Below are 27,263 nucleotides of genomic sequence, written 5' to 3'. Positions count from 1 at the left end.
CAGGTACAGGATCACAGAGTAGAATAGCATTGGCCAAAGGAGGAGCTCCAGTTATCCCTGAAATCTGGCCTCAAGCAAAGACCTGGTGGAAGAGCTCCACTTTACAGGCCCTGCAGAACTGAGACAGCTCCGTCAGGACCCTGAGCTCTTCTGGGAGCTCATTCCACCAGGACCAGGACCAGGACCAAAAAAGCCCTGGCCTGGGTCGAGGCCAGGCATGCTTCTCTGGGGCCAGGGAACCCAAGTAGATTCGCACCTACAGAATGAAGAACACTGTGGGGTACATAAGCAGACAAGCGGTCCCTCAGAAAGGCAGGGCCCAAGCCACAGATGGCCCAAAAGGTTAATACAAAAACCTTGATTCTGATCCAGGCCACAACTGGCCACCAATGCAGCTGCTTCAGGACAGGCTGAATATGGGCCCTCCAGGATGTACCAGTGAGGACCCTGGCAGCCAGCTGTAATTTCAGGGTCAAAGAAAAGGGTAGGCCCGCATAGAGCAAGTTATATAAATCTAATCTGGAGTTGACCATTGCATGGATCACTGTAGCAAGACAGTCCGATGGCAGGGAGGGTGCTAGTAGCCTCGCCTGGCAAAGATGGTAAAATGCCATGTGGGCTACACATGTGACCTGGGCCTCCAATGAAAGGCAGGTATCCAGAATCACACCCAAATTTCTGGCTGAGGGTATGCTGCACCACTACCAGAGTGAGTAAACACTCTTCCTGTCCTGCCTCCTTTCTGCCCAACCACAGGACCTCCATCTTGGAGGGGTTGAGTTTCAGGTGACTCTGCTCTAACCATCCAGCAACTGCTTCCAAACTTCTGGCAAATGTATCCGGGGGGGGGGGAGTTCGGGAGGCCGTCCATGAAGAGATAGAGCTGGGTGCCATCTGCATATTGGTGACATTCCAGCCCATAACTCTGAACCAGTTGGGCCAGAGGGCGCATAAAAATTTGAATAATGTGGGAAGAGTAACCTCCCCTGCGGGACCTCACAAGGGAGTTGATAGGGGTGTGATATCTCCTCCCCAACAGCCACCCTCTGTGTCGGTTACAGAGAAAGGAGCACAGCCACTGAAGGGCTATCCTTCGAATCCCAACCCTGGCGAGGTGGGAGCCAACAACTTGTGGTCGACTACACTGAACGCAGCCGACAGATCAAGTAGTACAAGTATGACTGAACTGCCCCATTCCAGCTGGTGATGGAGATCATCCATCAAGGTAACCAGCACCATCTCCACCCCATGGCCCAGATGGAAGCCAGACTGGTATGGGTCAAGCCCCAAAGTTATGGTGTTTCTGATGCTCACCTGAGTTTCAGAAATGGTTAGCTCCATAGCACCAGGGGTGGGGAGAGCAGGGTTGCTACTATGATATTATGCTGCTTTGAATACTGGCCTCTGTCTATCTGAAAACTGTGAGAATTAAAGACCTGAACTAGCTTGTTAACATTGCTCATTTCAAGGAGAAAGTGGACAGCCTGCCACCTCTTGCTTTTTCTTCAGGAAAGAAAATTGAGGGACGATTTCAATGCCACACATCTTTGTGGTAAAGATACACACTGTTGGTAAAGTGCCTTGTTTGTGGCATTCTTCACTGACCCTGACTTAAATTGCACAGCACATGGGCCTTTTATATCTCTTACTTTTTCCTAGTCTATTATCATAGCATTCCTTTACATGGCCAATTGCACCACGGCCCATTTCTCCCTTAAGCAGAAAGCTGGTGGCTGTTTACCCCCTCAAGCAATGTATAACAATGTATAGCTATATGCAATGTATAGCTATATGCAAGCTGAAGGGTGGTTACCTTGTGTGTTATTGTTTGTTCAACAGACCAGAATGTAAGGAGTTCTACTTCTGGTCTTTGAAATGCAGTGTTGGCTTTTAGAAGAATTCTGCTTGAGTGGTCTGAAAGAATGGGAGTATTTTCAATAGCGATTGCTCAGTTTATTGATCCTTAACTCATTTAAATTTGATGTGTGGCACATGGGGCACCTCAAGATATGGATAAACCAGTTTACTCAACTGTCAATAACCATGTAGGTGAGGGAAAGCATTTAAGATTTTTAATTATTATTCAAGGGTCCGTACAGTGGTTTCCTGTTAGGATAAAGAAAAAAGTAGGCAGCACCCAGCTATGTGTCACAAAACAAAAAGAAAAAATGCCAAGTGACAAGAAATAGATTTATTCTACAATGTCCTTACAGTCTAAGAGAGGGCAGAATACATGGGGACTTTGTTTTAAAAAATCTATTTCTTATCACGTGGAAGGTTGAGTAGGCAGAGATCACCGTTCCCTCCTGAACACTTTCTAAATTGAAAGACTAGAAAGGCAAAGTGATACTATTTGCAGCATTAAAAGAGAGAATTATTGTTCATTGTTCAGTTCACATACATAAGCCATTGAAGACTTCTATTTTCGAAAATGAGGTTATACCAGTTCTTGTTCTGGCAAATTTATAGAATAGAATAAAACTTCAGCCGTAAGTGGCCAGCTTGGTGGTTTCTTTTTTCCTTGGGTCAATGAAATAAGCAGAGGGGCAAGGTGTAATTGCATTAAGCCATGCAAAGCAGTTCTGTACAGAAGTTAGTCCTTCAACTACATGGTGCCAAATTGGTTGGCTTTTAAAATATAATACATGCCAATGTTTGTATTAAGAGAGCATCCCATTAACCACTCATAAGAAATATAAAGATGTATCATATAAATTTGGTCACCTGGATGAGGCAATGGACCATTTGCGAGAGAGGCTCTGTTGTGCCTTGGATTTCCTTGAGAACATGGAGATCATGGATTCATTGTGTAACTTCTGGTCTGCCAGATACTCTTCTCTTTCATCTTGTATCATTTCTTCCCTCAGCTTCTGAAACCGTATCATTTCCTCCTCATTAGGCCAATCATCTGACAAATCCAGACTTGATTTCACGACGTCTGTCAGGTTTAACTTTTCAATCGGAGGAATTTCTGTCAGAATCAAAAAGAGGTCACTGGAGTTGTTCACAGAACCAATCAAGAAAGGAAACCGGCAAAAACAAGAGGTGTGTGTGTGTGTGTGTGTGTATATATATATATATATATATATATATATGTATATATGTATATATGTATATATGTATATATGTATATATGTATATATATGTGTGTATATATATATATATGTATGTATATATATATATATATATGTGTGTGTGTGTGTGTGTATATATATATATATATATATATATATATGTATATAAATATACACACACATATACAGATAAAAACCCAATAAAATTATGTGTGTATGTGTGTATATAGAGAGAAAATCTGACAGGCTTGTTTCAATTTCTCCTCTACTCTCCTCAGTCTCTTTACTAGTGATAAGTGCAGTAATAATCTGAAGGAGGAGTAATAGGGAAAGAAAATAACTGTGCCATTAGTGGAGTAGGTAGTTAAATGGCAGAGAACAAAACACAATGAAAAGGAAAATAATACATGTTGCAGCTTGCTTGCTTTCTGCCACATGGAGTACATATGGACCTAATTTTTCTACATCTCCTAGGGCTGGATCCAATCAGCAATTTCAGTTCAGTCTTTCCCCTCCTTCGTACATTCCCTATCCCACCTAGCTTTTATCCATGAGTTTTTCATGTTCTTTTTTTTTTGTCAAAAAGGGACCCCTCCTCGTCTTTTTTTTTTTTTTTGCAAGCAGAAAACCTTGTTGGATCCTAGTGTCTATCTATGCTTTTATGTGCCCAGTTTTTAAATTGCTCTAACAGAAAATATGGAGCCTTTGGAACACTTCTTCCTCTTGACCCTGCCTTCTCAGTTTAACAAACCTTTTCAAATTGTATAATTATTTGGCCCTATAAACTTTGTATCCTAAATATCACATAGCTGCAGACAAATTCAATGCCTACTGAAAAGTCTGGATAAAGAGTTATGATTCAAAGTTGCTTTTCATCACAGAAGAGAAAATATAACATAACCTTTTTGTGGCTAGGCCAACTAGTTGGTTTAATACATGGAGGGAACAGCAGCTTGCTTTCTTCATGTTATGCTTTATGAGTATGCCCAGGTCATAACATCTTTCTACCTCCTAAGGATCTTCATTGTTTTCAAGTAGGTGGGCAATTTTGTAGGGTTTTCTACCAAGGTTTCCATTACCCAAGACTACTAGGAAGGTAGAATTCTGGGGGAGAATATTTCCCAGAAAGGAGAAAAGTCCTGAATATTTTGGCATCAAGTTGTAGTCCAGACTAAAACCCAATCAGCCCCAGCATTGATGTAAAACTTGGGTTTTTTATCCTGTATGGGCATATATTTATAATAAGCTTATACAAATGGAGTGATGCATTTGGTTGAGTCTTATTTCTAAGTGCCATTTAGCGTGTTCACTTTGTTTTAAAATCCAATACTCAATTTAGATCTGTTCTACATATACAGAACCTAGAAGAGGTTGAATGCTGATCTCACTGAGTCACTGAATATTCCCCTGGATTAAAAAACCTGTTTGAAACATAAATCATGATGAAAGACAAAATCTATGGATGCAATGCTGTTCCTAATGTGCTGCTCTTTTAATTTCAAATGGAAGTCTACGAACATGACATCCGTAGTCCCGCCTCCAGGGATCACACCAGTAGATGGAGAGCATGGGCAGCCTCCGGCCATTATGTGGGATGTTTCCACAAATGGCCGAGAAACTGGTTGTTGGCACTTTTTTTAAAAATGAGAGAGCATTTAAAAGACCTGTCTCACCAGTATTCTGAAGCAGTATGGTTCATTTTGACTTACTCTACTCTATAAATACCCCTTGCCTTAATTTGTGCATCTGACCCTGGAAGCACCAGGTTTCATGATATTAATAGTCACTTTCTGTTCTCTCACAGCTGTAGGATACACCTTAGTAAACTACAGTTGTCTGGAACGAGTTAATGGACAACCCGCTTGGAGATATCAGCCACACATAGCTTGCAACATAGCACACAGCCAGAATGTACAATAATTCATCTACACTTTATGGCCTACATTTAGATGACAGATTGTGGCCCTGTTGTTATACTGATCCTAAATTAAACATATATATGTAACTATATCTATGTCACATCTTTAATGTTACATGTTTGTGCACTGTTATAGCATATTATAGGACACATTAAAAGTACACATACAACCAGAAAAGAGCATTGGGTACTATTAATATAATCGAAAATAAACCCTAGAGAACATTCATATTATGTAGAGGTAAAAGACCAACACACACAAATCCCAAAGTGACTAGCTCACTCCATGTCTCCTGAGACATCCCCACCAGAACTTGAAATCTCCTTGCCTATGAAATGTCATTGAGTTGAGAAATATTTATGCAAGGAAGATAGAATCCCTGGAGACTTGCCTTTCAATCTAATTGGTCTCCTGGGTAGAGAATGGTATAATTTTTATTCATTTATGGAGATCTGTTAATGGAATAAAGGGAGGCTTTTAGATTTAAGAGCTTGGGACTAAGAATGTGACGAAAACAGAACCATAAAATTGACTTTAAAGCTTCAGTCCTTAAATAATTTATTCAATTTTCTCACAGAAATGCTGAAGGAACACTTCCATGTCAATTCTGACCTCTATCTAGAGAAAAGGTAGTTGGCATGGCCAAAGTTGACATATTTAACCATTCCATCAGGGCTGCACATGCAGTTCTTGATTCTGCAAAAGATTTTTTGCCATGGCTACAGAATGAAGAAATCTAATACTAGATAATTCATATGCAGTAAAGTTGGTATGCTTTGAGAACTCCATAACGTATTTCCATTCTTTCTTATATCTTCCAGTGGGATACTCTATAAATATACAATGGTCTGAACGTAAAGGTTGTTTTCCACCAACTGCAGGTATGACTGACAACTTGCTTGCCTCTCCTGTGACCTCCTCTGTGAGCTCCCCCAAATGCTGCTCCTAGGGAACAGGGGATTCCCAAGAAGAGGCATGGGAATACAAAATGGGAGATCTTAACTGAGAAGTAGGAATCTGACACAGATGCACACATACCTGTTCTGTTATCAGAAAATGCTATTCGTATTCAGCTCAATGATGTGCATCCCAACCCCACAGGTATGGTGTATGAGAAATTACACTCACACATATACATACACATAATCTATATTCTTCATAAAAGCTCACAAGGAAATATAAATATATAATGCAAACACTATGTGTAGTAATAATCTGTACTGTTTTGACTTCATATTTTATTTAGATTTTTCATAATGCCTCTGCGAGGAACCGAATACAAACTACACAGAAGCATATTATAAAGCTTCAAAATATGCTTTGCATTGGAATTTGGAAAGCAACACAAAATCCTGCTGCTTTATAAAAATCATATATGCATCAATTAAACAATCAAAAAGACCAACCACATTTTTGATGGATAATTTATCTGTACACCGCCCGTGGCGCCGCGGGCGCCACGGACTAAATAAAACAGTAAGGGGTTCTGGGGCGGGATGTGTCCGGGATGAGGAAGGGTCCGGATTGGACCCTTCCTCATGACAGACAACCGGAGGGACCAAACGGCAGGCGCGAAGCGCCTGCCGATTGGTCCCTCCGATTCCCAGCCCCAGCAACTGCGAGCCGCGCTCAGCGCGGCTCGCAGTTGCTCCCGGCCTGACGTGGTGAGAGGCGCGAAGCGTCTCTCACCGCGTCAGGCCGGCCCCAAGGAAGCCCCCGCCGCAAACACAACACAAGACTCCAGCCGCCGAGAAGCTGCAGAAAAAAAAGAAACACCCCCGGAGGAGCCTTTCGCCGCTAGCGCGACGAGAGGCAGCAGAAAAAAAAACCCCTGTAGGAGCTCCAAGCCGCCGCGCCGACGAGAGGCAGCAGAAAAAAATTAACCCTGTAGGAGCCTTTCGCAGCTCCAAGCAGCAGAAAAAAAAACCCCTGTAGGAGCTCCAAGCCGGCACGCCCACGAGAGGCAGCAGAAAAAAAAAAACCCTGTAGGAGCCTTTCGCAGATCCAAGCAGCAGAAAACAAAACCCTGAAGGAGCCTTTCCCAGCTCCAAGCAGCAGAAAAAAAAACCCCTGTAGGAGCTCCAAGCCCACGAGAGCTAGCAGAAAACAAAACCCTGAAGGAACCTTTCCCAGCTCCAAGCAGCAGGAAAAAAAAACCCTGTAGGAGCTCCAAGCCCGCACGCCCAGGAGAGCTAGCAGAAAAAAAAAACCCTGCAGGAGCCTTTCACAGCTCCAAGCAGCAGGAAAAAAAACCCTGTAGGAGCCTTTCGCAGATCCAAGCAGCAGAAAACAAAACCCTGAAGGAGCCTTTCCCAGCTCCAAGCAGCAGGAAAAAAAACCCCTGTAGGAGCTCCAAGCCGGCACGCCCACGAGAGCTAGCAGAAAAAAAAAACCCTGCAGGAGCCTTTCACAGCTCCAAGCAGCAGAAAAAAAAACCCTGTAGGAGCCTTTCGCAGATCCAAGCAGCAGAAAACAAAACCCTGTAGGAGCCTTTCCCAGCTCCAAGCAGCAGAAAAAAAAAACCCTGTAGGAGCCTTTCACAGCTCCACGCAGCAGAAAAAAAAAGCACCTCCTGGTGTCCCCTGGGTCCTAGCGCCCATTGCATTCCTGGTTGCAATGGGCTTTCTTGCTAGTTTGTACATAAAACAAGTATCTGTATAATTTCTAAATAGCCAAATACACAACTTTCAGAGAGGTTTACAATAATTTCTAATGCAAACATGTGTACAAATACATTTCTATTAGAATAAATATGAATAACATCCATTATAAATGCTTGTATCTTTATACTATTTTATTCCTATAATTGCAGATTATGCAAGATAAGATTGACAATATAGAATACATCATCTTCAGTCTTGCGCACTGGCATTACATTTTCAATCAAAAGTATAACATTTATACCTGGGCACTATATAAAAATGCACAGTTCAACAGATACCTAAACTGGCTATCTGATGGCAAAAAGTACCCTTGCAGGTGTTCTGGAGTCTATTTATGTTTGGAAATAAGAGAAAAAGATCATGACCCTAATCCAGAGCTATATCTTGCTCCAATGCTCCTGCCTGAGTCAATTTGGCATTCATTTCAGTAGAGGGCCTAATCTTCATAAATCTCTCTTTGTACATATAGAGCCATCCCTTCCACTGATGTGAACAGTGGAACCTCTGGCGTAGAAACACATTGACTTTGGTATGCCTTGAACAAAATTAACTCATTATTTATAAGTCAGAGAAGTCGTTTTTTAATCATATTTTTAATATACATTCAAAACATTGGCTGAAAAGTACTCCTTTTATTTCAGAAACATTGGTTAAAGATCGTATTACACAGAGGCAGTGACTTAGGGCCATTCCACACAACTTCAATGTTGCAAAAGGCTTCCAAATTGTAAACGCTACTAATCTGCAGTTATGCATGACGTCGCACACAATCTGCCACACTCCTGAAACCGATCTGCAAAAAGCGATTCGTTGTAGCGCTTAAAGGGGAATCCAGAAAAGTGGATTCAACCTCCGAAAAGCGCTACATTCTTGCAAACAATCTGCAACAGTAGCGAAAAAGACCTGCGCGTTCCCATTGTTGCAGTTCCAGCCAAGTCCCTCCCCCTGGCTCTCTCCTCTGAACTTCCGGCAAAGCGATCGCCATTTTTTTTTCTCGGAGCGAGCAGAAAGCAACGAACCGGCGAGCCTTCATTCACCCAGCGAGGCTTCTCCAGCTACAGTCCCTCCACAGAGCTGCTTTAAAGCTCCCCTCAAGTCACCAAGCACAACACAGCCCCGTTTGAAAGTTCCCTTTATTTTCGGCTGAAAATCGTGCCCGTGCACGGGGGGGGGTTTCACTCGGGGGAGCGTGGTAACGATGAATCGGCAGCTCACACACCAGCTGCCAGCTAGATGGGTCTCTACGTTAGGAGGAATCAAGGAATCAAGGCATATTTGTTGCAACGTGTGTTTTTCTTTTCTTTTTTTTAAACTGTGCTTAAAGGGAAAGGGGCTTTTCGGGGGCATGATAACGGCCGCCCATTGGCTGTTAGTTTGATTGATGGCCAGGGGCAGGACAAAGCACAGAAAAAATCACTTCCTTTCTAGCGTTTTTTGCCGAGACCGGAAACCTGTGGGAAACGATTGAAACGCTACTGGATTCCACTACAAAGGCAGGTATGCATAACGCAGAATTGCACTTTTAAAAATAGCGTTTCTGCTTTTAGTAACCAATTGGCAACATTGGTCCTTGTGCGGAATGGGCCTTAGTGTTTGCAGGTATACAAAATCTTTGCCTGAGATGGCTGCATTGTAAGCAGATTTGAGGTCAAGTTTTGAGTTACTGCAGTGATACTATATTCTGGTACACTGCATCTAAACATTTATCTTGGTGGTACACCAAGTTTTAGAAACAGACCATTATAGTCATTCAGCTTCATTCATCCATCCATCCTGGAATAGACAGCTATCTGTATCAGTAGTAAACATAAGAGGAGTACATCTCATTTCATAGTAAATATTGTTCTTAGTACAAACTCCCATACGAGAGAGTTCAGGTTTTTTTTTTTAAAGGTTCCAGTGACACCAAGAAAACCACAATCCACACAACACTCTGTGCTGTTATGTTTGTAACATTGAAATACCTTTTGTCCAGCAATTTAAAAATGCAATTTGACTGTGCCCAGCAAATATGTACCAAAGAGTACACAAAAGCAGCTTGGTTTGGAAAAGTCCTTGTTTTGACAAATAACTCCAAACATTTATACTGCATATGACAGAAGTATATTTTTTTACACTATATATAGTAGAAAAACTTGAATTAAGACAAGTATAAGAGAATTTGCATGAAGAGTCTTTCCTCGTCTAGTACTAATAACTCCTACTGAACTCACTAATGAAGCTCATCTGTTTCCACAAATCGTTGAAAGCTTTCCTACGATCTGGCGGTCTGTCGCATTTTCTCTTGTATTCTCTAACAATGGCCTTTGCTTCTTGTTCTAGCAGAGAAGGCAATTCTGTGAAATACAGAATTTCAGAGGAAGCGCACACTTTATAAAGGAGTGAATTGATATGGGCTAAAGGTCTGCAAAACAATCTATAAAGAATATCCTGTCCTGTCAGTGGTTTGCTCCTTCAGTGATCACTAAGATATGAGAGTCCAGTGCTGATGTTTGTGAAATATATATGCTTTTTCTTGGGATATAAGTTAATGTACATAAATCAAGAGTATATTTGGTGATCCAAAACAAAAGTATTAGACAGTGAAACACTGTTGGTAGAAATAAAGAATTAAACACGCAATAGATAAGCAGGCATTCAACTGATCTGATGTTAAGTTTATCTATGAATCTCCTAACTTATCTACAATATTCTTGTGGATAGCAAAAGATTATACCAGTACCAAACACCACTAGCCTCATGGGAGGGCAGTATAGAAACAGAATAAATATGTCATATGGAAAGGCTGTGCCACTTTTCCAATACAAACTGGGAGTGTCTGTATTCTGAACAGTTTTTTCCAATATATAGCTAAAGTTAATGCTACATGGGATATAATTCAAGAAATTGTGTGTTTTTTTTAAATTTGAATCATGGCATCCAATTGTCAATATTTCATTCAGTAATTTGTAATTCAATGAACTTACTTCATTGTTCCTGTAAAACAGATATAATTTTCTTGCTATAGACAAGAAAGGTGTGCCTCCGTCATGCACTAAAAAATTATGTATATGATCAAATTCATACATAATCGTGCTGTTTTGCCTCTTTTATGGCTGAACAGGACAGAAAATTTGGCAGCTGGATGCAATGATAAAGTAATGCAGAGAACCTGCTGTTTCTCAAATCAGCTTTTTAATATATCTATTAAGAGCTTCGTGTCCTGTTCTGGCAACTCAGATCTATATTTCTACCACATGTTAATACTGGGACACATATTGTGAGGCATCACACAGTTAAAGGGCATTTTTGGGTGGGAAATTAAACGACTCATGAAAGTAACCTTCATTTCCAACTCAACTTTAAATGATAGGTCTTCACAATTTCTCCTCTCCCCCTGTTAAATAATATTTCACAAAGCAAGTACATCATTAATCTTGACAGCAACTATTTTTGTGTAGAAAACCAAAGGATTTTTCAATATGTAAAAAAAAATCTACATTCTTCAAGCCAGCCATTGTATTACTCAATTTTATGAAATAATCAATGATCCAATATGAATACTATGAGTACTAGCTTTTGACCTTACTGCATACTAAGCACCAAAAGCTCTTTCTCTGGACCAGAAACTGATGTAAATCAGATAAATACCCAAATGTAGATGTCTTCCTTCTTGAACTGCACTACTTTCAATGAGATGCACTCTCCATCCACATCCTAATAACCACATGTATAGACAAGTGGGACTGAGTGCAATTTTGGGCTCCTTTTTAAAATGTACTGTTAGAAGTCTTGGTACGGATCATTCAGAACACTGCTTTCCTTTATCAATCCTGAGGTTTGGCACTAACGGAGAGGCAGGAGATAAAAGCCATGTGCTGAAACTTTGAATGAAATTGTTAATCATATGATAATCGCCTGATCTTTAAAAACCACCTTATCACTTTCAATGGATCCTGTAATTCACAAGCAGAAATGGATGTACCACAGTTCTACTTGTGCAAGATTTTGCACAACACATAGAACATCCACCCTGACATATTACAAGGCCCTAAACTTGGTTGCACAAGATCTTGCACAAGTAGAAACACAAGTGAGGATGCAATGACTTTCACTTAGTACAAGCAGAATTTTTGCACTGGATTCAGCTCCATGTTTTATGTGAGATTAACAGTCACAATATATTATAGGAAACAGTTATTTATAAGTAATATATTATAGTTAAAGACATGGCAATAAATAGAATAAATAGGAAATGATTCACAATGGCTGTGGCAGATGACTATGTTCACAAATGCATCCAAAGAAAGGGTTGCTTTAGCTGAATTCTCTTTTATGTGCTTAAAAGCCAAAAAGCCCATAAGTGCACAGGTTCTGGCAGGAGGCAGCAGGTGACGGGTCATGCCAGTTCATATTGCTACTCTAACAATGTAATCTCTATGCAGAGTTACCTTAGGCTAAGTCCACTTACCTTATTATTCTGCACAGGATTACACTGTAATTATTGGACATTCTCAAAACTGGGTTGCCACATAGAAGGCTGATCTGGAGACTATAACCCACAGGGATATGCTTCCATATAAGGAAGAATACCGACAAGGGAACTGAGTGCATTTATGCTTCTTCCCTTGCCTTCTAGCAAGATGGAAGTATGGAATCAGAAGTGGTTGATCTGGTTGTTTCCATTGTTTGGTGTAGTGGTTAGGAGTGCGGACTTCTAATCTGTCATGCTGGGTTCGATTCCGCGCTCCCCCACAAGCAGCCAGCTGGGTGACCTTGGGCTCACCACGGTGCTGATAAAGCTGATAAAGATGTTCTGAGCAATAATATCAGGACTTTCTCAGCCTCACCCACCCCACAGGGTGTCTGTTGTGGGGAAAGGGAAGGCAACTGTAAGCCTCTTTGAGCCTCCTTCGGGTAGAGAAAAGCAGCATATAAGAACCAACTCTTCTTGTTCAGGTCAAGAATATGGATAATGACCTTTGCTGAATATGAAAACTATATTAAGAATATTATTAGATAATAATAGTTTATATTCCTAAACATGAAATCTCTTAAATGGTAACAGTGCAATCCTAAGCCATTATAACGTTCTGAGCTCACTGACTTTAATAGACTTGAAAGCATGTAACTCTGCTTAGAACTATACTGTAAAACTTTCCACCTCTTGTCCTGAAATGATAATAATTAGTAACAGCTCTAAACCATATGCAAAATGTAATATGAACAATTCCATCCCATGTACTCAAGTAAATATTACTTTTCAAAAACTCATACTAAAAATCATTGTACCTGGAGAAACAGGATCTGAATAATCAAGGTTCTGATTAATGTACTTTCGAAGGAAGCATAAAATAATTGGCAGTCCCTTCTGTACCACTTCCGGAGGTGGAAACTCCAGAGGACAATGTCTGAGATTCAAGGCTGTAAGTGAAGTTAAATTACCTGGGGGAGGGAGAGCAGAGAAAAAGCTTAATTAGAAAGTATTTCTTAAGAAAGAGCACGTCTCAGATCCTGTCCTAAACAATTAAGTGGAAAACAACAATAACAAAAACCTGGTTATTTTGGACAAATTAAATATAATTATGTGCTAAAATGGATCTAACTGCTGTCAAGCAAAGCACCTAATTTCCAAGCCTCATTATCATTATGCAGAGGCAACTATACTCCAAACAGCACAACTCTCCCTGCCCAGCATTTCTGCACTCAGCCTCCATCTCTGCTTTCTCCTTCTATTCCAAACCTTCCCATTGTTCATTCTCTTAGTCCCACTCTCCCAGCCTACAATTAACTTGCTTTTTATCTGTTTCTTTCAATCTGCCACATAATCAGTAGAGATCCCCCAACAGGGAACCCCAGCAGCTGTGCTTCAACTGCTGCTGACTACTCTGTTCTCTTCCTAGATTCTAATTCCTTTTCCTACAAAACCTCCAGAACTCAGCATGTCTCTGAGATGGGAATGTAGACAGGCGAGGACAAGGGCAAGCCTTGAATAGCTCCTTTCTCGATTGCCTGGGACGGACACATCCGAATAACCCAAAAGCTGCATGGGGCTTCCAAGCCACTCTTTAATAGATTCTAAAAGTGCTTTCAGTCAGCACAAAACAAATGCAAGTTTACGAAGGGCAAAATTCAAAGCTGTTTGTGACAATTCTGTGCTGTTTGGAAAACATCAGCATCTTACAGTGAGTTGAACAGGAACTCTGATTTTTCCAGAGACAGTTAAACAGTTTGTATTGCTGCATATTCTTCAGACTCTAGCATAAACTGTGTAATAATCTCTGGTTAAAGGTAAAGGTATCCCCTGTGCAAGCACTGGGTCATGTCTGACCCTTGGGGTGACGCCCTCTAGCGTTTTCATGGCAGACTCAATACGGGGTGGTTTGCCAGTGCCTTCCCCAGTCATTACCGTTTACCCCCCAGCAAGCTGGGTACTCATTTTACCGACCTCGGAAGGATGGAAGACTGAGTCAACCTTGAGCCAGCTGCTGGGATCGAACTCCCAGCCTCATGGACAGAGCTTTCAGACCGCATGTCTGCTACCTTACCACCCTGCGCCACAAGAGGCTCTGGTTAAAGGTAAAGGTAAAGGTATCCCCTGTGCAAGCACCAAGTCATGTCTGACCCTTGGGGTGACGCCCTCTAGCGTTTTCATGGCAGACTCAATATGGGGTGGTTTGCCAGTGCCTTCCACAGTCATGACCGTTTACCCCCCAGCAAGCAAGCTGGGTACTCATTTTACCGACCTCGGAAGGATGGAAGGCTGAGTCAACCTTGAGCCGGCTGCTGGGATTGAACTCCCAGCCTCATGGGCAAAGCTTTCAGACGGCTGCCTTACCACTCTGCGCCACAATGCCATTGAGTCAATACAACCACACAAAGTAAGTGAAATGTACTGGCTCTCATTGCTAAGGTGCAGGTAATCATGGCTCTCCAAAATAAGAGACATTGTAAAGAGTGGTTTCTGCAGGGTAAAGTGTATAAACTTGAGATTTTAAAACCTTTTTTCACCCTTTGACCCCATCTTCCAACCATAACAAAGCTAGAATAAAGGTTATTTATATCAGATGGAGTGGATATCTTGGAAAATGAGAGATAACTCTAAGTCTACAGTTGTATGCACACAGCAGATATATACTCCACTAAAGCAGAGTGGAATAGAAACCTTTCCTTAGGAGCAGCTCCTTAAGTGGCTTGCCTACCAAAGCCAAGAAACCACTTAAAAGCATATAGGAGCCCTGTGGTAGTACATAGTGGCTGAATAGCCTAATTTTTTTCTATCATCTCCATTGTAGACTAAGGAAAACTCCAGTAATGCATCCTGGATCTTTTGCATGGAGAGACCTTGGATCTTTGTAGCATATCATTTAACTGATATCACCTCCTTTTTCTCCTATGTAATGGAAGCTCTCATCTGGTGAATTATTACAGAATGTCTTCCCAAAGTTCACAATTTAAACAAAAATCTCTATAATCTGTACTTTTATTGGATAAAGCACTGCAAAATTTGAAAACCTGCATATTCCCATCAGAATGTCATCCCATAAAATGTATGCTACAAAGATTCTTTTGCCTCTAGCACAATGTCTCAACCTAGTTACAGCTGTCCCAGGGGGGGAAATGGAAGACACAATTATCACTAGTGGAAATGTGAGCTCTCTTCGGCTTTGGTCTAACTAATGATTGTTACTGTTATGACTGTTACTCCTTGTCACCACTTCGACTGGCTATTATTGAATTTATATTGTACCTGTTCATGTTCTCAGTATACTGCCCTGAGTCACAAGGAGAGGGCAGCATATAAATATAAAAATGAATGAATGAATGAATGAATGAATGAATGAATGAATGAATGAATGAATGAATGGTGTGTGCCTAACTTCCTGATTCTTTAAAATATATGAGAACTTTGCCATTGATTTTAACAACATGAAGACAAACTCCATTATGTTTAGCAATGATACAAATATAGCAAATATTGTTATGACTTGGGCTCCAGGATTATAACATCCAATATTTTATCTGCTTTTGAATAAATGTTTGTTTTCATTGTAATTGGCACAACTGAATTAATAAATATAACACATGCAGATACTTGTGGACACACTTTGGAATGACAGCTATCTTGTTTACATCTGGATGAAAAATACATTTCAGAATGGAAACCTGCAACAATGGTCTTGCAAAACATCAGCTTTGTTTATGTAAAAAAAACCAGTTCTGCTCTTGAGTAAAAATATAATGTTTTACATAAAACATTTTGTTGATTTCATGTAAACAGCTTACATCAGTTTGGAGGGCACAGTATGAAAAGTGCCAAGATCCCGAAGGCAGTCAATAACAGATTTTTCACACTGCCTTGAGAAAATGCCTTTTGGAAAAAGTCGATTCACAGCTTGAATGAGCATCAATTTTCTTTGCTTTCTGAGAATAAACTACTTAATATTCTATATGAGTTTGTACTTTATTCATTATTGCATTATGTAACATATTTGTACATATCCAGGATAACCAATATCTTAACAGAAGGTGGCTGAGCTATTCTAAATTACTAGCCATTAAAAGCTAATATGAATGTTTTAAAATAAACTTCCTCTGGAGCTTACAAAATATTAGCAACAGTAACAGCAATGTTACTGACCCCAATATCTCCGTCATTTTTGTGCCTCTTTCCCTCAATCCCTCTGCTCTCCTTCAGACATTTCAATGAGGACTCAGATGTATCCATATAATACCAAAATGTCCCTGTTCCTGCTCTACAGCCCATTGGCTACACAGTAAGGAATTAAGTAGTTAAGAGGACACAAAGGTTGCTACTATAGCTTAGTTCTTGAGACATAGATGCAGAAGCCTCTAAGGAAGGAGATACAAAGTACAGGCTCCTTTATACACATTATACATGTCTTTTATATAAGATGTTCCCGAATAAATAATAAAGGAGTACATACATTACAAGCATTATAAATGTACTAGTGGAGAAGCCCGTTTTTAAAACAGGCAGGGGACAGGGTGCCCCCCCCCAGCAGCTCTCTCTATAGATGCGTGGAGTGTGGGGGGAGGGGTTTCCCTACCATCTGCCTGAGGGTCCAGGGCCATCTATATATGAGGAGTACCCATTTTACACACAGAGGCTTAAGACAGTTCTATGCTGTAGTCAATACTTTTATGATATGAAACATTCTAACATCTAAAAAAAAAGTTACCATGTTGCTCATGTAAACAAGCCTTTGGCTTATATTTCTATTTAGCTCCCCTACCTAGTGTGGGAAAAGTACCTGGTTCAGGTCTTGTATTCATAGAAAACCTGGGATAATATTAGGGAGAACTATTTCATTCACTGTAGATTGGGAAAGTTATCTCAGCTGGCCTTGCAATTTCTGATTTACTTGGTTTAGGGAAAGCATGAGAACAGCTGGCTAAACTTTTATCATCATCATATTGTATAAACTACATTTTTTTGAGATTTAAGCACTGTCCTGCAGAGGAGTTCCATGTATGAGTTAAAGTATAACAGAGTATCATCATTTCTTAATAGAGATATCTGATAAAGGCAAGTCTCAACAGAAGGGTAGTCTGGACAAAATAACGGTCACCCCAGACATTTCTAGCAGAAGTTAACCAGGAAAAAGCACTGGGGCAACAGAGGCTGTCATGCCAGTATCTGACAGTTCTAGAATAGGTGTTTGAAACGAAAGGTCCCCAAAGGTATAGTGCTCTGCTGGCTGTGTAGGAACACCATCATTGAAGGGTTGCAACTGTGTGGAACCTGAACAATGTTCCTTGATTTCCAGAGATAAATTTGAGGAGCTGAAATGCAGAGTTCTAGAGGTTCAGGTTCCCTCACTCTTAATTCTGAAGCTAATATTAAAAAGTCCAGCTTCTCAATAATGACCTTAAGAAGGTCTCTTGGTGCTGTGAACGTATTTTCTCTGAATTCTGTCATATTTAATATGCACAGAGAAGCTCCAATCGGTCATGTTCTGAAGAACTCTTAGTGATTTATTAGCTCTAATCCTGATATTGTTAGTCATTACTTTCTTGTCTGTTGCTAATGCATTTTAATTCAACAGTCACGATGCCACACTGTGCCAAGGGGGTAGATGGATTGTATCACAATGAAGCCTACTGCAAGTTCCTTATTTTTCAAGAGTGCATGCACAGTAAAGGCTAATTACTAACAATTGTTAGATTTTTTTAATGCATGTATTATAGAAGAAAAAGTACTTACCAAACTCTACAGGCAGTCTTTTAATAGGATTTCTTTCTAGCAGCAGAGTTTTCAACTGCCTTTAGAAATAAAATAACAAATATTTAAACAGAAAACAAAACACAATTAAATGACAACTGTTAATGTTAATTATTATATAATTTAGCTTTAATATTTATTTGACATAGCAGGAATAATATTTCAAAGAACACCTGTTAGATGCCACTTCTCTCATTTCAAATTCCTCATTAAAACCCATCTTTTCTGTTAAGCTTCTGGGACAAACTTTTAGTTACCAGCTCTGACCTAAATAGTCTAAGTATATGTTACTGAAATGAAACAAAACAAACTGACCAAGTACCATGCATGCTGATAGCGTTAAATAAATAAAGTTCTTGGGAAAATGTGCTTATTATTTAAAATATATGTTTGTTTATAATATTGTATGTATCATCAGTATATCCTTCCAAAGTCAGTAAAATGTGTACCCAGCTTGCTGGGGGGGTAAACGGTTATGACTGGGGAAGGCACTGGCAAACCACCCCGTATTGAGTCTGCCATGAAAACGCTAGAGAGGGCGTCACCCCAAGGGTCAGACATGACCCGGTGCTTGCACAAGGGATACCTTTACCTTTACCTTTATGTATCAGTACACAGAAATCAATGTATTTGCATCAGTGTATACATCACAGTTGTTCCATACTGAAAAGACCAGTACTCAGATCCTCATTCTGCCATGACCTTGTGCCAGTCACTATACCCCAGAGTGACCTATCTCACATAGTTTCTTGTGAGGATAAAATGAGGTGGGTGAGATGAAACCACATATGCCACCCTTATGGGAAGGAAGGATTAAAAATGTTAGCAATAATCATAATACATTACATTTTTCCTTCATGGAGATAGGCAAGTTGCATGGTGACCTAAAGATCAAGCTTGCTATGACAGAGAAAGCCACATTTATTTGTTGATGTCTTCCCAATTTATAAGTAAGATGGTGAAGGGAGATGATCTCATCTTAGCAATGAAAATAGTATACATCTGAGGGGAGCTGAGCCCCCATACCTCCCAGTAATCTATAAGCCCCAAATGTTTTTTACCCTGCCTAACTCACTTCCTGTATCACTGTGAAGCTAAGGAGGAAAGGAGAGGAAGGGGATCAACTTAGCTTTTACTGTGAAAACTAGACCCCTGCTTTATATATGCAAATCAAGCAATATGAGAAATCACTAACACAACTAGGTTGACTATAATATATCAGGTACTGAACTTATTTCTTAATCATACTTCACATTTTAAGTCAGGAGAGCAAAATTTATTAACATGTCATTTCAGAATGAATATGTATTATGCAATAAGCAGAATAAGAGTAAAATTATTGTTGAAATAGAAACACAGCAGAGGGCTTACTTGTGGCATCCAATTCCTGAGGGGAGCTCTTTAATTTTGTTATACCGTAGATCCAGCCAAACAAGATTTGGCAGGTGTTGAAAAAAGTCCTCCGGAATCACAGACACTACATTTCCTTCCAGATACAGATGCTAAGACAAAATATATGAGTGAACATATTTGAAAAAGTAGCAATATTAGGTTCCTTGGTGTTCTATTCATGTATTGCCTATCTGGTAAATACGTAAAATTTTATCTAAGAATCATTTGGGCATTTTTTCCAGATTGTATCAAAATAATGAAATGTAAAATGTTCATTTTTAAAATTCATTCTAAGCTTTGAGAAAGAGACAAATTTGTAAGAATCTATGGTTTTTTATGTACAAGTCAGCTATTCGCCAATGTCCATAAATTTAATAATTGCTGCAATATCTGAGAAACTTACTTTAAGGTTTAATAGCTGATATATATCCTCAGTTAGATGCCGCAGATCCTTTCTGCTCAAATCCAGAGAGTCGGAAAAACTAGGCATTAGACTCTCAAGAGTCTGGTGGATGCATCTTGAGGAGCTAGAAGCAGAATCACTCTTCCTCTTTTTCTGTTCATTCTGAAGGTTATCACCACCTCCATAAGTTCCCATGGAAGACCACTTTTCTTCCATTTGATGCAAACACACTGGAACCAAACAAAAAAAATGCACATTCATCATTCAAAGATAAATAATGACCTTTTAATTGTTTATCCTACTGTTATGAACCACCCTGAACATGTTCACAGAGGGATGGTATACAAGTTGAATAAATATTATTATTATACATACTTCACAGATAATAGACTGCAACAAGAGATCAAATGAGGTGACTCAGAACTTGTATGGACAAAACTTGTATGGATAACCTCATTGCAGAGCAATAGCAACTTCTCCCTTTGCACCTCAGTGATACCCCGCCCCTCCCAATTAATTCAAAAGGAACATGATTATTGTACAAACTGCACTGGGGGAAAGAAGCAGGCATTTGATTTGGTGGAAATAAACTTGCATTAGGGGTTCAAAACACCTAATGTTCTCTGAACAAAGCAATCAGAGATATTATGGATTATAAAGCAGGGGGGGAGTACATCCAAATAACATTAAAACAAATAAAAAGTAAGAATGGATTTCTGGGTAAAATAGCTTTGAATTATTTTTCCTCAGAGGGGAAAAACAATAACAAATGTGTGTACCTACCACAAGGAAGACAGAAGTGTATCCCTTTATTGTTGATGGCAAGAACAATAGGTGCCAGTGACATCCATGCAAAACTAGCAGAATTGTGCTGGCATTGGATTTCAAATTTTAACTAGTGACACCTGAGGCACTACAATGGAATGCATCTTAAGGAGAGGTCTGTATATTCCTGTCCTCCAGTATTGCTCTCTTACAGTCTTGAGTTGAGGTACACTGTTGTTCTTTTACTTTGTCATAGAGAATTCAACAGGAACAACTGATAATAAGCCCTTACCTGTTGTACGATTGCTAATCTATGTTTCTTTTCTGTAGGCCAGTTGCAAAAGTCAAATACTTTTTTTCTTTTAGGCTGTACATTTTAGGTGAATAAGCAGCTTTTGATTGGACTCCATACTCGGACTGACCAAAAACCTACTAAAGGCCATCAAGCTATAGCCCAAGGCCTATTACAATGTGCTTGGCTGTAACCTGGCTGCACACTAAGACCTGCTGTGGATTCATTATTCGGATGCAAACAATTATTTCAAACACTGGCAGTTCTACTAGCAGCTTACCTCTAGCCGCACAACCTACTCGTGCTCTTCTTCTTGGGCCTGGTCAGCATAGATGGCAGAATGAGACAAGAGAATATTTAGATAGCAGAAGGGATCTGACGTTTAAGGCTGCATGTGGAGAACTTCAATTTTAAATATTCCCATAAAAAGAGCTGCCTGCAAATAAAAAGCTATCGTATCAGTATCCATACCTTGCTGCTCTATTATTCTAGTAGTGGAAAGTGCGATTAAGTCACAGCTGACATGTGATGACCCCATAGGGTTTTCAAGGCAGGAGACATACAGAGGTGGTTTACCATTGCCTGCCTTCACATTATGACCTTGGTATTCCTTGGAGGTCTCCTATCCAAATGTTAGCCTGGGCCAACCCTGCTTAGCTTCCAAGATCTGATGAGACTGGGCTAGCCTTAGCTGTTCAGGTCAGGGCAATCTATTACTCTACTTCCAGGTAAGTTTACAGGCAGAAACTTTATTCCCCATCTTTACTCCAAAATGGTACAATCTTTTCTGCAACTTCAGAATTCTATCCGGCATGTGTAAACAAGGTTTTTGATCTTGACAAACCAACAATGTTGGGAGTTGGTTATTAAATATATAGATTTAGAGAGGGAAAGATTATCTAGTATTCTACAGATCTCCCTGACATTCCTTCCTACCACCACCAAATCAGTCATCTCTTGACTATTGTTTTCAGTCCCAAGCTTTGGAGGGAATGGCCTTTTTTTCTTATTATTATTCTAGAGTTCTAGGTATGCTGCCAGCATTTGTCAAGCATTTAATGAGTTTCTATGGTTATACAATCTATGTGTGAAAAATTAACAAGCAATAATAACTGTGACTAAAAAAAAAGCTCTATCTGACAAAGTTTGCATCACTACTCTTCATAGTGTCATCTCCTTGCTACCATGCCAAAAAATGTGCTCTCAGTTATCTTAGCACTTTTCCCCTATCTGTTTTGCTTGCTGACACCATCATATAAGCATCTTATTTCTTTCATTTTACTCCCTCCAAACATCTCTAGGATGGATATATAAAAGCCCTTGTAGACCATTCATTTTTGTATAACAAGAGCCCTTTCCACAAGCCCTTAATTCACATTTGTATCTGCTGCTGATTCTCACTTAGGCCCATTATGCACGGCCGCCGAAACGGCGATTTCAGGTCACATGGAAAACGCGGAGGGGGAAGACGCGACGCATACCGGTTATACACGGGGCGGGGCGCGACGGCGGCAAAACCCAGAGTAACCGATTATGCACGCGCCGATCCGGGCGCCGCGTCTGGTTGCGCCCCGCTCACCCGGAAGCTGCGCTTTCTTCCGCGTTTCACTGACGCGGCTTTTTCGGCGGCATGCACCGAAGCTGCAGCCGGTTGCAGCCGGCTCCGTGCGTTATCCGTGATTTTAGTCGCCGCCATTCCACCCCGAATGTGCGCTAAAACCCCCGTGCATAATGGGTCCTTCTGTATCCTACAGAATAAACTATATGGGAAATAAAATACAAAAATAAAAGACGACTAACTTCATGAAAATTATCAATCATATTAATAAACTCCATCAATCCTTTCCCTGATCAGGCCAGGGTATGTGGACTCTTGGACACTTTGAGCACTTATGATTTTAAATAAGACTGATTTTGTACATTCTCTTAACAGAACTTAGTTATGTTGCGGATGATACAAGACCCTGGGAAGGGCCTCTTGCTCTGTAACTCTGTGTCATTAGGCTGTTAGGGTGACAGAAGCATATACAAAATGGCTGAGCTTATGCTTTATAATTCACCTGTTTTCTGAACAGAAATCAAATTCACTTGAGAGTCACAGTCTGGGTTTCTGCTGAGACTCAAGAAATGCTCATCAGTACAGTTGAGAACTGCATCAAACAAGAACACTTTCCTACTTGTTTCATGTATTCTGCGCTGCAATTCTAAATGGCCATTGTGTTCAGAGCAAATTATGTGACTAACAAAGTATGCCAAATGAACTGACCACATGTAACCAAATAGAAGGTGTTTTAATCATTTACATAATAAAAGCAACACCCTCCAGCACCATCTTTACACCCCCATTGCACCCCAGACACTAACATAAGAACTGTGCATGACATGACCAGGGGATCCTGATGGGAGACTTTGGGGGTTGAATTGGAGGTTATCATGTAATTGACCATGTGATTGTATTGTAATCAGAAGTATAAATGATTTACTTTAGAGAGCCTGCATGCGCTCTGCCTGTTTGGATCACTGCTTTTCCTGTAGGAAGCCTATTCTTCAGCTGACCAATAAGATCTTTGGTTTCTTACCCTTGGCGTTTCCTTTAATTGGAGTATTGGGGAAACCAAGTTTACAAACCTGTTTGACTAAAACTTCAGTCAACAAGGCACAAGGATTGTAATCTGTTGGTTTGTTTTTAAACATGCAAGACTATTCAGGCCATACCAGAGTTACAGGGTTTTCTTCAAAAGCATTAGACTAATCAAAGTCTTCTGAAAGAATCCTCGTTTTAATGTACAAGCTACTTCCAAGATGGGTTAGAACACATAGCAGTAATTTAGGGTAATTCCAAAAGTTGTCCCATCTCCACATTCCAGACTTGGAACCAAGATTCAGGAATTAAAATGCTTGCTGCTAGGCAAAGGATACATGCACCATTTCTGCTAGTCTCTAAACACTGGAAATTGAGTATTTTGAGGCTTTAAATGCCTGGTCACTCCCTTTCTTATCTGTAGGCCCTCAAACAATACAAGAACAATACAATGCCAGGCAGAACAGAATTTGCACAAATAACCACATGCAACGTAACACATATAATTGCCTGCAGCTTCCCAGGATCATATATCTGCAGAACTGCAATTATCATGCATGGCTTGCCTTGCCTCCCCACCTCCCCACAGTAGTTCAGTTAGTGAGGGAAGGCATGTAGGTGCACACTGGTTAGGCGCAGTAACAATGGGAAATTAATTACATGCGGGATGGGGCGGGGGAAGGAAGCCACATTAGGACAAAAACATCAGAGACTAGAAAAGCCTTCTTTTTCCCTTCTCTCTCCCCCCCCCCCCCCAGTTCCAACCCTTTAAAATACCGCAATTTTTAATGTACAGCAAGATATAGGGGGAGGCAAGGCCTTACGGGGGTCGTCCTTCTCCCTTTCCTCCCCTCTCCGCGTTTCTCACCCACCTGGTCCCCGAGCTTCAAAAGGCACCGGGCAAGTAGGGGGGGGGGGATTCAGCACCTTCTATGCCTGGACGCCCCCAGCCCCTCCGACGGGTTTTCTTTATGTCGTGACCGAAATGCAACAAACAGGCCGCAGGCGGCAGCCGCCGAGGTCGCCATGGCAACGCCCCAGAGCCCGGGAAAGCGCAGAGGGCCGCCTCTCCGGCGCCTCAAGGGGGGGGCGGCAGAGCCCCATAGTCCTTTGCACGCGAGGGAGGCCTGTCCCACCCCACTTCCCTCGCCCCGTTAGGGGGAAAAATGGGATGGGGTGGACAGGACAGAAGAGGACGGGCGGCGCGCCACACCCAGGGGGCCGCCTCCTTCGCCCTTTCCCGCCCACAGGGACCGCTCTTCGCGGGCGCCCCATCACGCTGCCGTTGCCCACGGTCCTGCAGCCCCCTTCGCTTCCCTGCTCTTTCCCGCAGCTTGTCCCCCTCGTCCCCTATTTCCGACCCCAGAGACGTTTGCAGTGCCCGCTGCGGCTCGGGTTCCCGAGGGCTCTGCGCGCTGGGCTGCAGTCCACGGAAACGTCGCTCGCTCAATGAGTTATGAAGCCTGTTCTATACCGCCGTTCCCGGCAACGGACTGAGGGCAGTTCACGCACCAGCATCCATTAAAACACATGTAATACAACCGACAATTTAGGACCGGGGTAAAAGCCGAAAAGGCCTGGAACGGGCATTAAACAAGTACCGCAAAAAATAGTGGGATGCATTGCAGGCACTTAAGAACAATATTTTAGGAATGGAAAGGTGGAAATCTTGCCCCTTTATTAACATTAGCAGGCCAAAAATCCTCCGAAAGACCCCAGAATAGGCTGGAACAGGCATTATTTTCATTCATTCATTCATTCATTCATTCATTCATTCATTCATTCATTCATTCATATTTTATACCGCCCCCCCCCCCCGAAGGCTCAGAGTGGTTTTAAACAAGAGTACTACAAAAAACCGGGGGTCAATCATGGACAATTGAGAACAATATTTTAGAAATGAAGAAATTGAATTCTTAGCCCTTTATTAACCTGTTCTGGCCTAAAAATTATTTCTGTATGTATGTATGTATGTATGTATGTATGTATGTATGTATGTATGTATGTATGTATGTATGTATGTATGTATTTATTTATTTATTTATTTATTTATTTATTTATTTATTTATTTATTTATACCGCCCTTCCCTACGGCTCTGGGCGGTTTACATAAAACATTTTTGAACATTCACATAGACATGCCTGTAGAACACCACAGAACGGGCATTAAACGGGATGTACTAAACTCGGGACAGCAACTGCCCATAGACAATACATGATTGCCCATAGAGAATACATACCTACCCATAGGGAATAATGGAAAGCATACCTGCCCATAGGAAACAAGGAAAAACACGCCTTCCCACACGGAATAATGGAATGCACGCATGCCCTTAAGCAGTAACAGTCATCATACTTTAGAATAGGACATAAGTGCTAATAAGGTTGCTTATTGTAGTCGAGATGAATATGTGTTTTTATTGATGATGAAAGCAAGGAATCTAAAGTCTTGAACAATTTGAAGTTATTGTTCCTTCTTGTCAGCCTTTCAGTTGATAAATTTCCCAGTAGTCACTACTTTTGTCTTCTTGATGCTCAACTGTAGTTATGCTTTGGTGATCTCTGCATTGTTTTCAAATCTTCAGTCGTTTCTTACAATAATGTGGTATCATCAGCATATATGACTAGTTCCTGCCACCAAGTTTTTATGTAATCCAGTTTTCCTTATCATATAATCTGCATATAGATTGATGAGATGAAGGTATAAAATACATCCTTGTCTGACATCTTTGCCAATACCATTTTGTTTCTCCCTATTCAGAACTAACTGTAGCCTCTTGTCAAGAGTACAGGTTGCTCATTAAAACAATCAGATGCTGTGGCACATCTATTTCCTTTAAAACCAATCATAGCTTTTCATGATCAACATATCAAAAATTCTGCTGCAATCCCTGATTTACTGATTTCCTCTGATATTCTTTGTATGTTCCAGCATCTAGTATAAGTTTGTAATATAATCTCTAGTTCCTTTTCATTTTCTGAATCCAGCATGAACATCTTGCATTTCTTGTATATAGGTTCTTTGTTGTAAGATTTTGAGCATCTCTTTACTTGTGTGAGAAATTATTGCAATGTTCCAATAGTTGCTGCAGTCTTTGATGTCTCCTTTTTTGAATCTGAATATATGTTGACTGTTTCCGTGTTTTTTTAATGTTCATTATAGAAACCATCAGTTTCCTGACTCTTCTGCAGATTCCCATGATTTACAATGTCTCATTAGATGAGCTGGTTGATGACTGGCATAATTGGCTGTTGACAGTCATATATGAGATTGTGCCCTAATGCCCTCTCTGCCCCCATCTCAAGCAAGTGCCCTGGCACTCTGGGAAGTTATGCAAGAAGAAGTAAGAGCTGGGATGGATAGAGCGAGTTTGGAGAAAGACTCGCGATGAAGCTTCAAGAACATCTTAAAATATGCTTATGAGGACCTATGAGATGGCAGTGGTGGTCATGAAAATAGAGTTCTATACAACCTCCATTGCATCTGCAAGCTTATGTCCAGCACAATTTTTTAGGATAATTCGGTCTCTTATCACCCTCAAAGAGAGGCATGCAAATTATAGGCAATTAGCAGTTATCTATGAGGCATTTGTGAACCACTTTGCAGATATCCCTCTCTCTCCTCTCTATCTTCTATCTATCCATCTTATTTGTATACCGCCCTCCCCAAAGGCTCAGGGCAGTTTACATCAAAAAGGAATGATACAGATACCTCAGTTTATAATAATGCAATAATAACAATAAACAACATTATGGAATGATAGGACACTGGGGAGAACAATATCAACATGTACTGATGGCCCAGTGGGATGGGCGAGCCTGCAGTGATGGTTGTAGGTGGGAAGTGGTGGTTCGGGTCGACCTCAACCAAATGCCTGGCGGAGGAGCTCCCTTTTGCAAGTCCTGCAGAACTGTTCAAGTTTTGTGAGGGCCCTGATCTCCTCTGGGA

General features: G+C 40.8%; 1 protein-coding gene across 6 annotated transcripts in view; it reads right to left on the bottom strand.

Annotated features, from left to right (window-relative positions):
• Positions 1–24,532, bottom strand: part of LRRC27 (leucine rich repeat containing 27) — a 46,895-nt gene extending 22,363 nt beyond the window's left edge. Inside the window, exons 1-8 of one of the 6 annotated variants that reach the window (XM_077350182.1) lie at positions 24,187–24,532; positions 21,014–21,052; positions 19,677–19,906; positions 19,253–19,383; positions 17,864–17,922; positions 12,928–13,080; positions 9,870–9,974; positions 2,725–2,971 (exon numbers count right to left, since the gene is read on the bottom strand). In XM_077350182.1, coding sequence (XP_077206297.1) covers positions 2,725–2,971; positions 9,870–9,974; positions 12,928–13,080; positions 17,864–17,922; positions 19,253–19,383; positions 19,677–19,892 — 911 coding nt within the window. In that variant the 5' untranslated portion in view covers positions 19,893–19,906; positions 21,014–21,052; positions 24,187–24,532. Of the gene's footprint in view, positions 1–2,724; positions 2,972–9,869; positions 9,993–12,927; positions 13,081–17,863; positions 17,923–19,252; positions 19,384–19,676; positions 19,907–21,013; positions 21,170–24,138; positions 24,163–24,186 lie in introns of those variants that run through there. The other 5 variants (XM_077350180.1, XM_077350177.1, XM_077350181.1 and 2 more) reach the window with 5 other exon arrangements.
• Positions 24,533–27,263: the final 2,731 nt, after the last annotated feature.

The sequence above is a fragment of the Paroedura picta genome, chromosome 8 (assembly GCF_049243985.1).
Source record: "Paroedura picta isolate Pp20150507F chromosome 8, Ppicta_v3.0, whole genome shotgun sequence".
Lineage (NCBI taxonomy): Eukaryota > Metazoa > Chordata > Lepidosauria > Squamata > Gekkonidae > Paroedura > Paroedura picta.
This window is presented reverse-complemented; position numbering and strand designations above follow the sequence as displayed.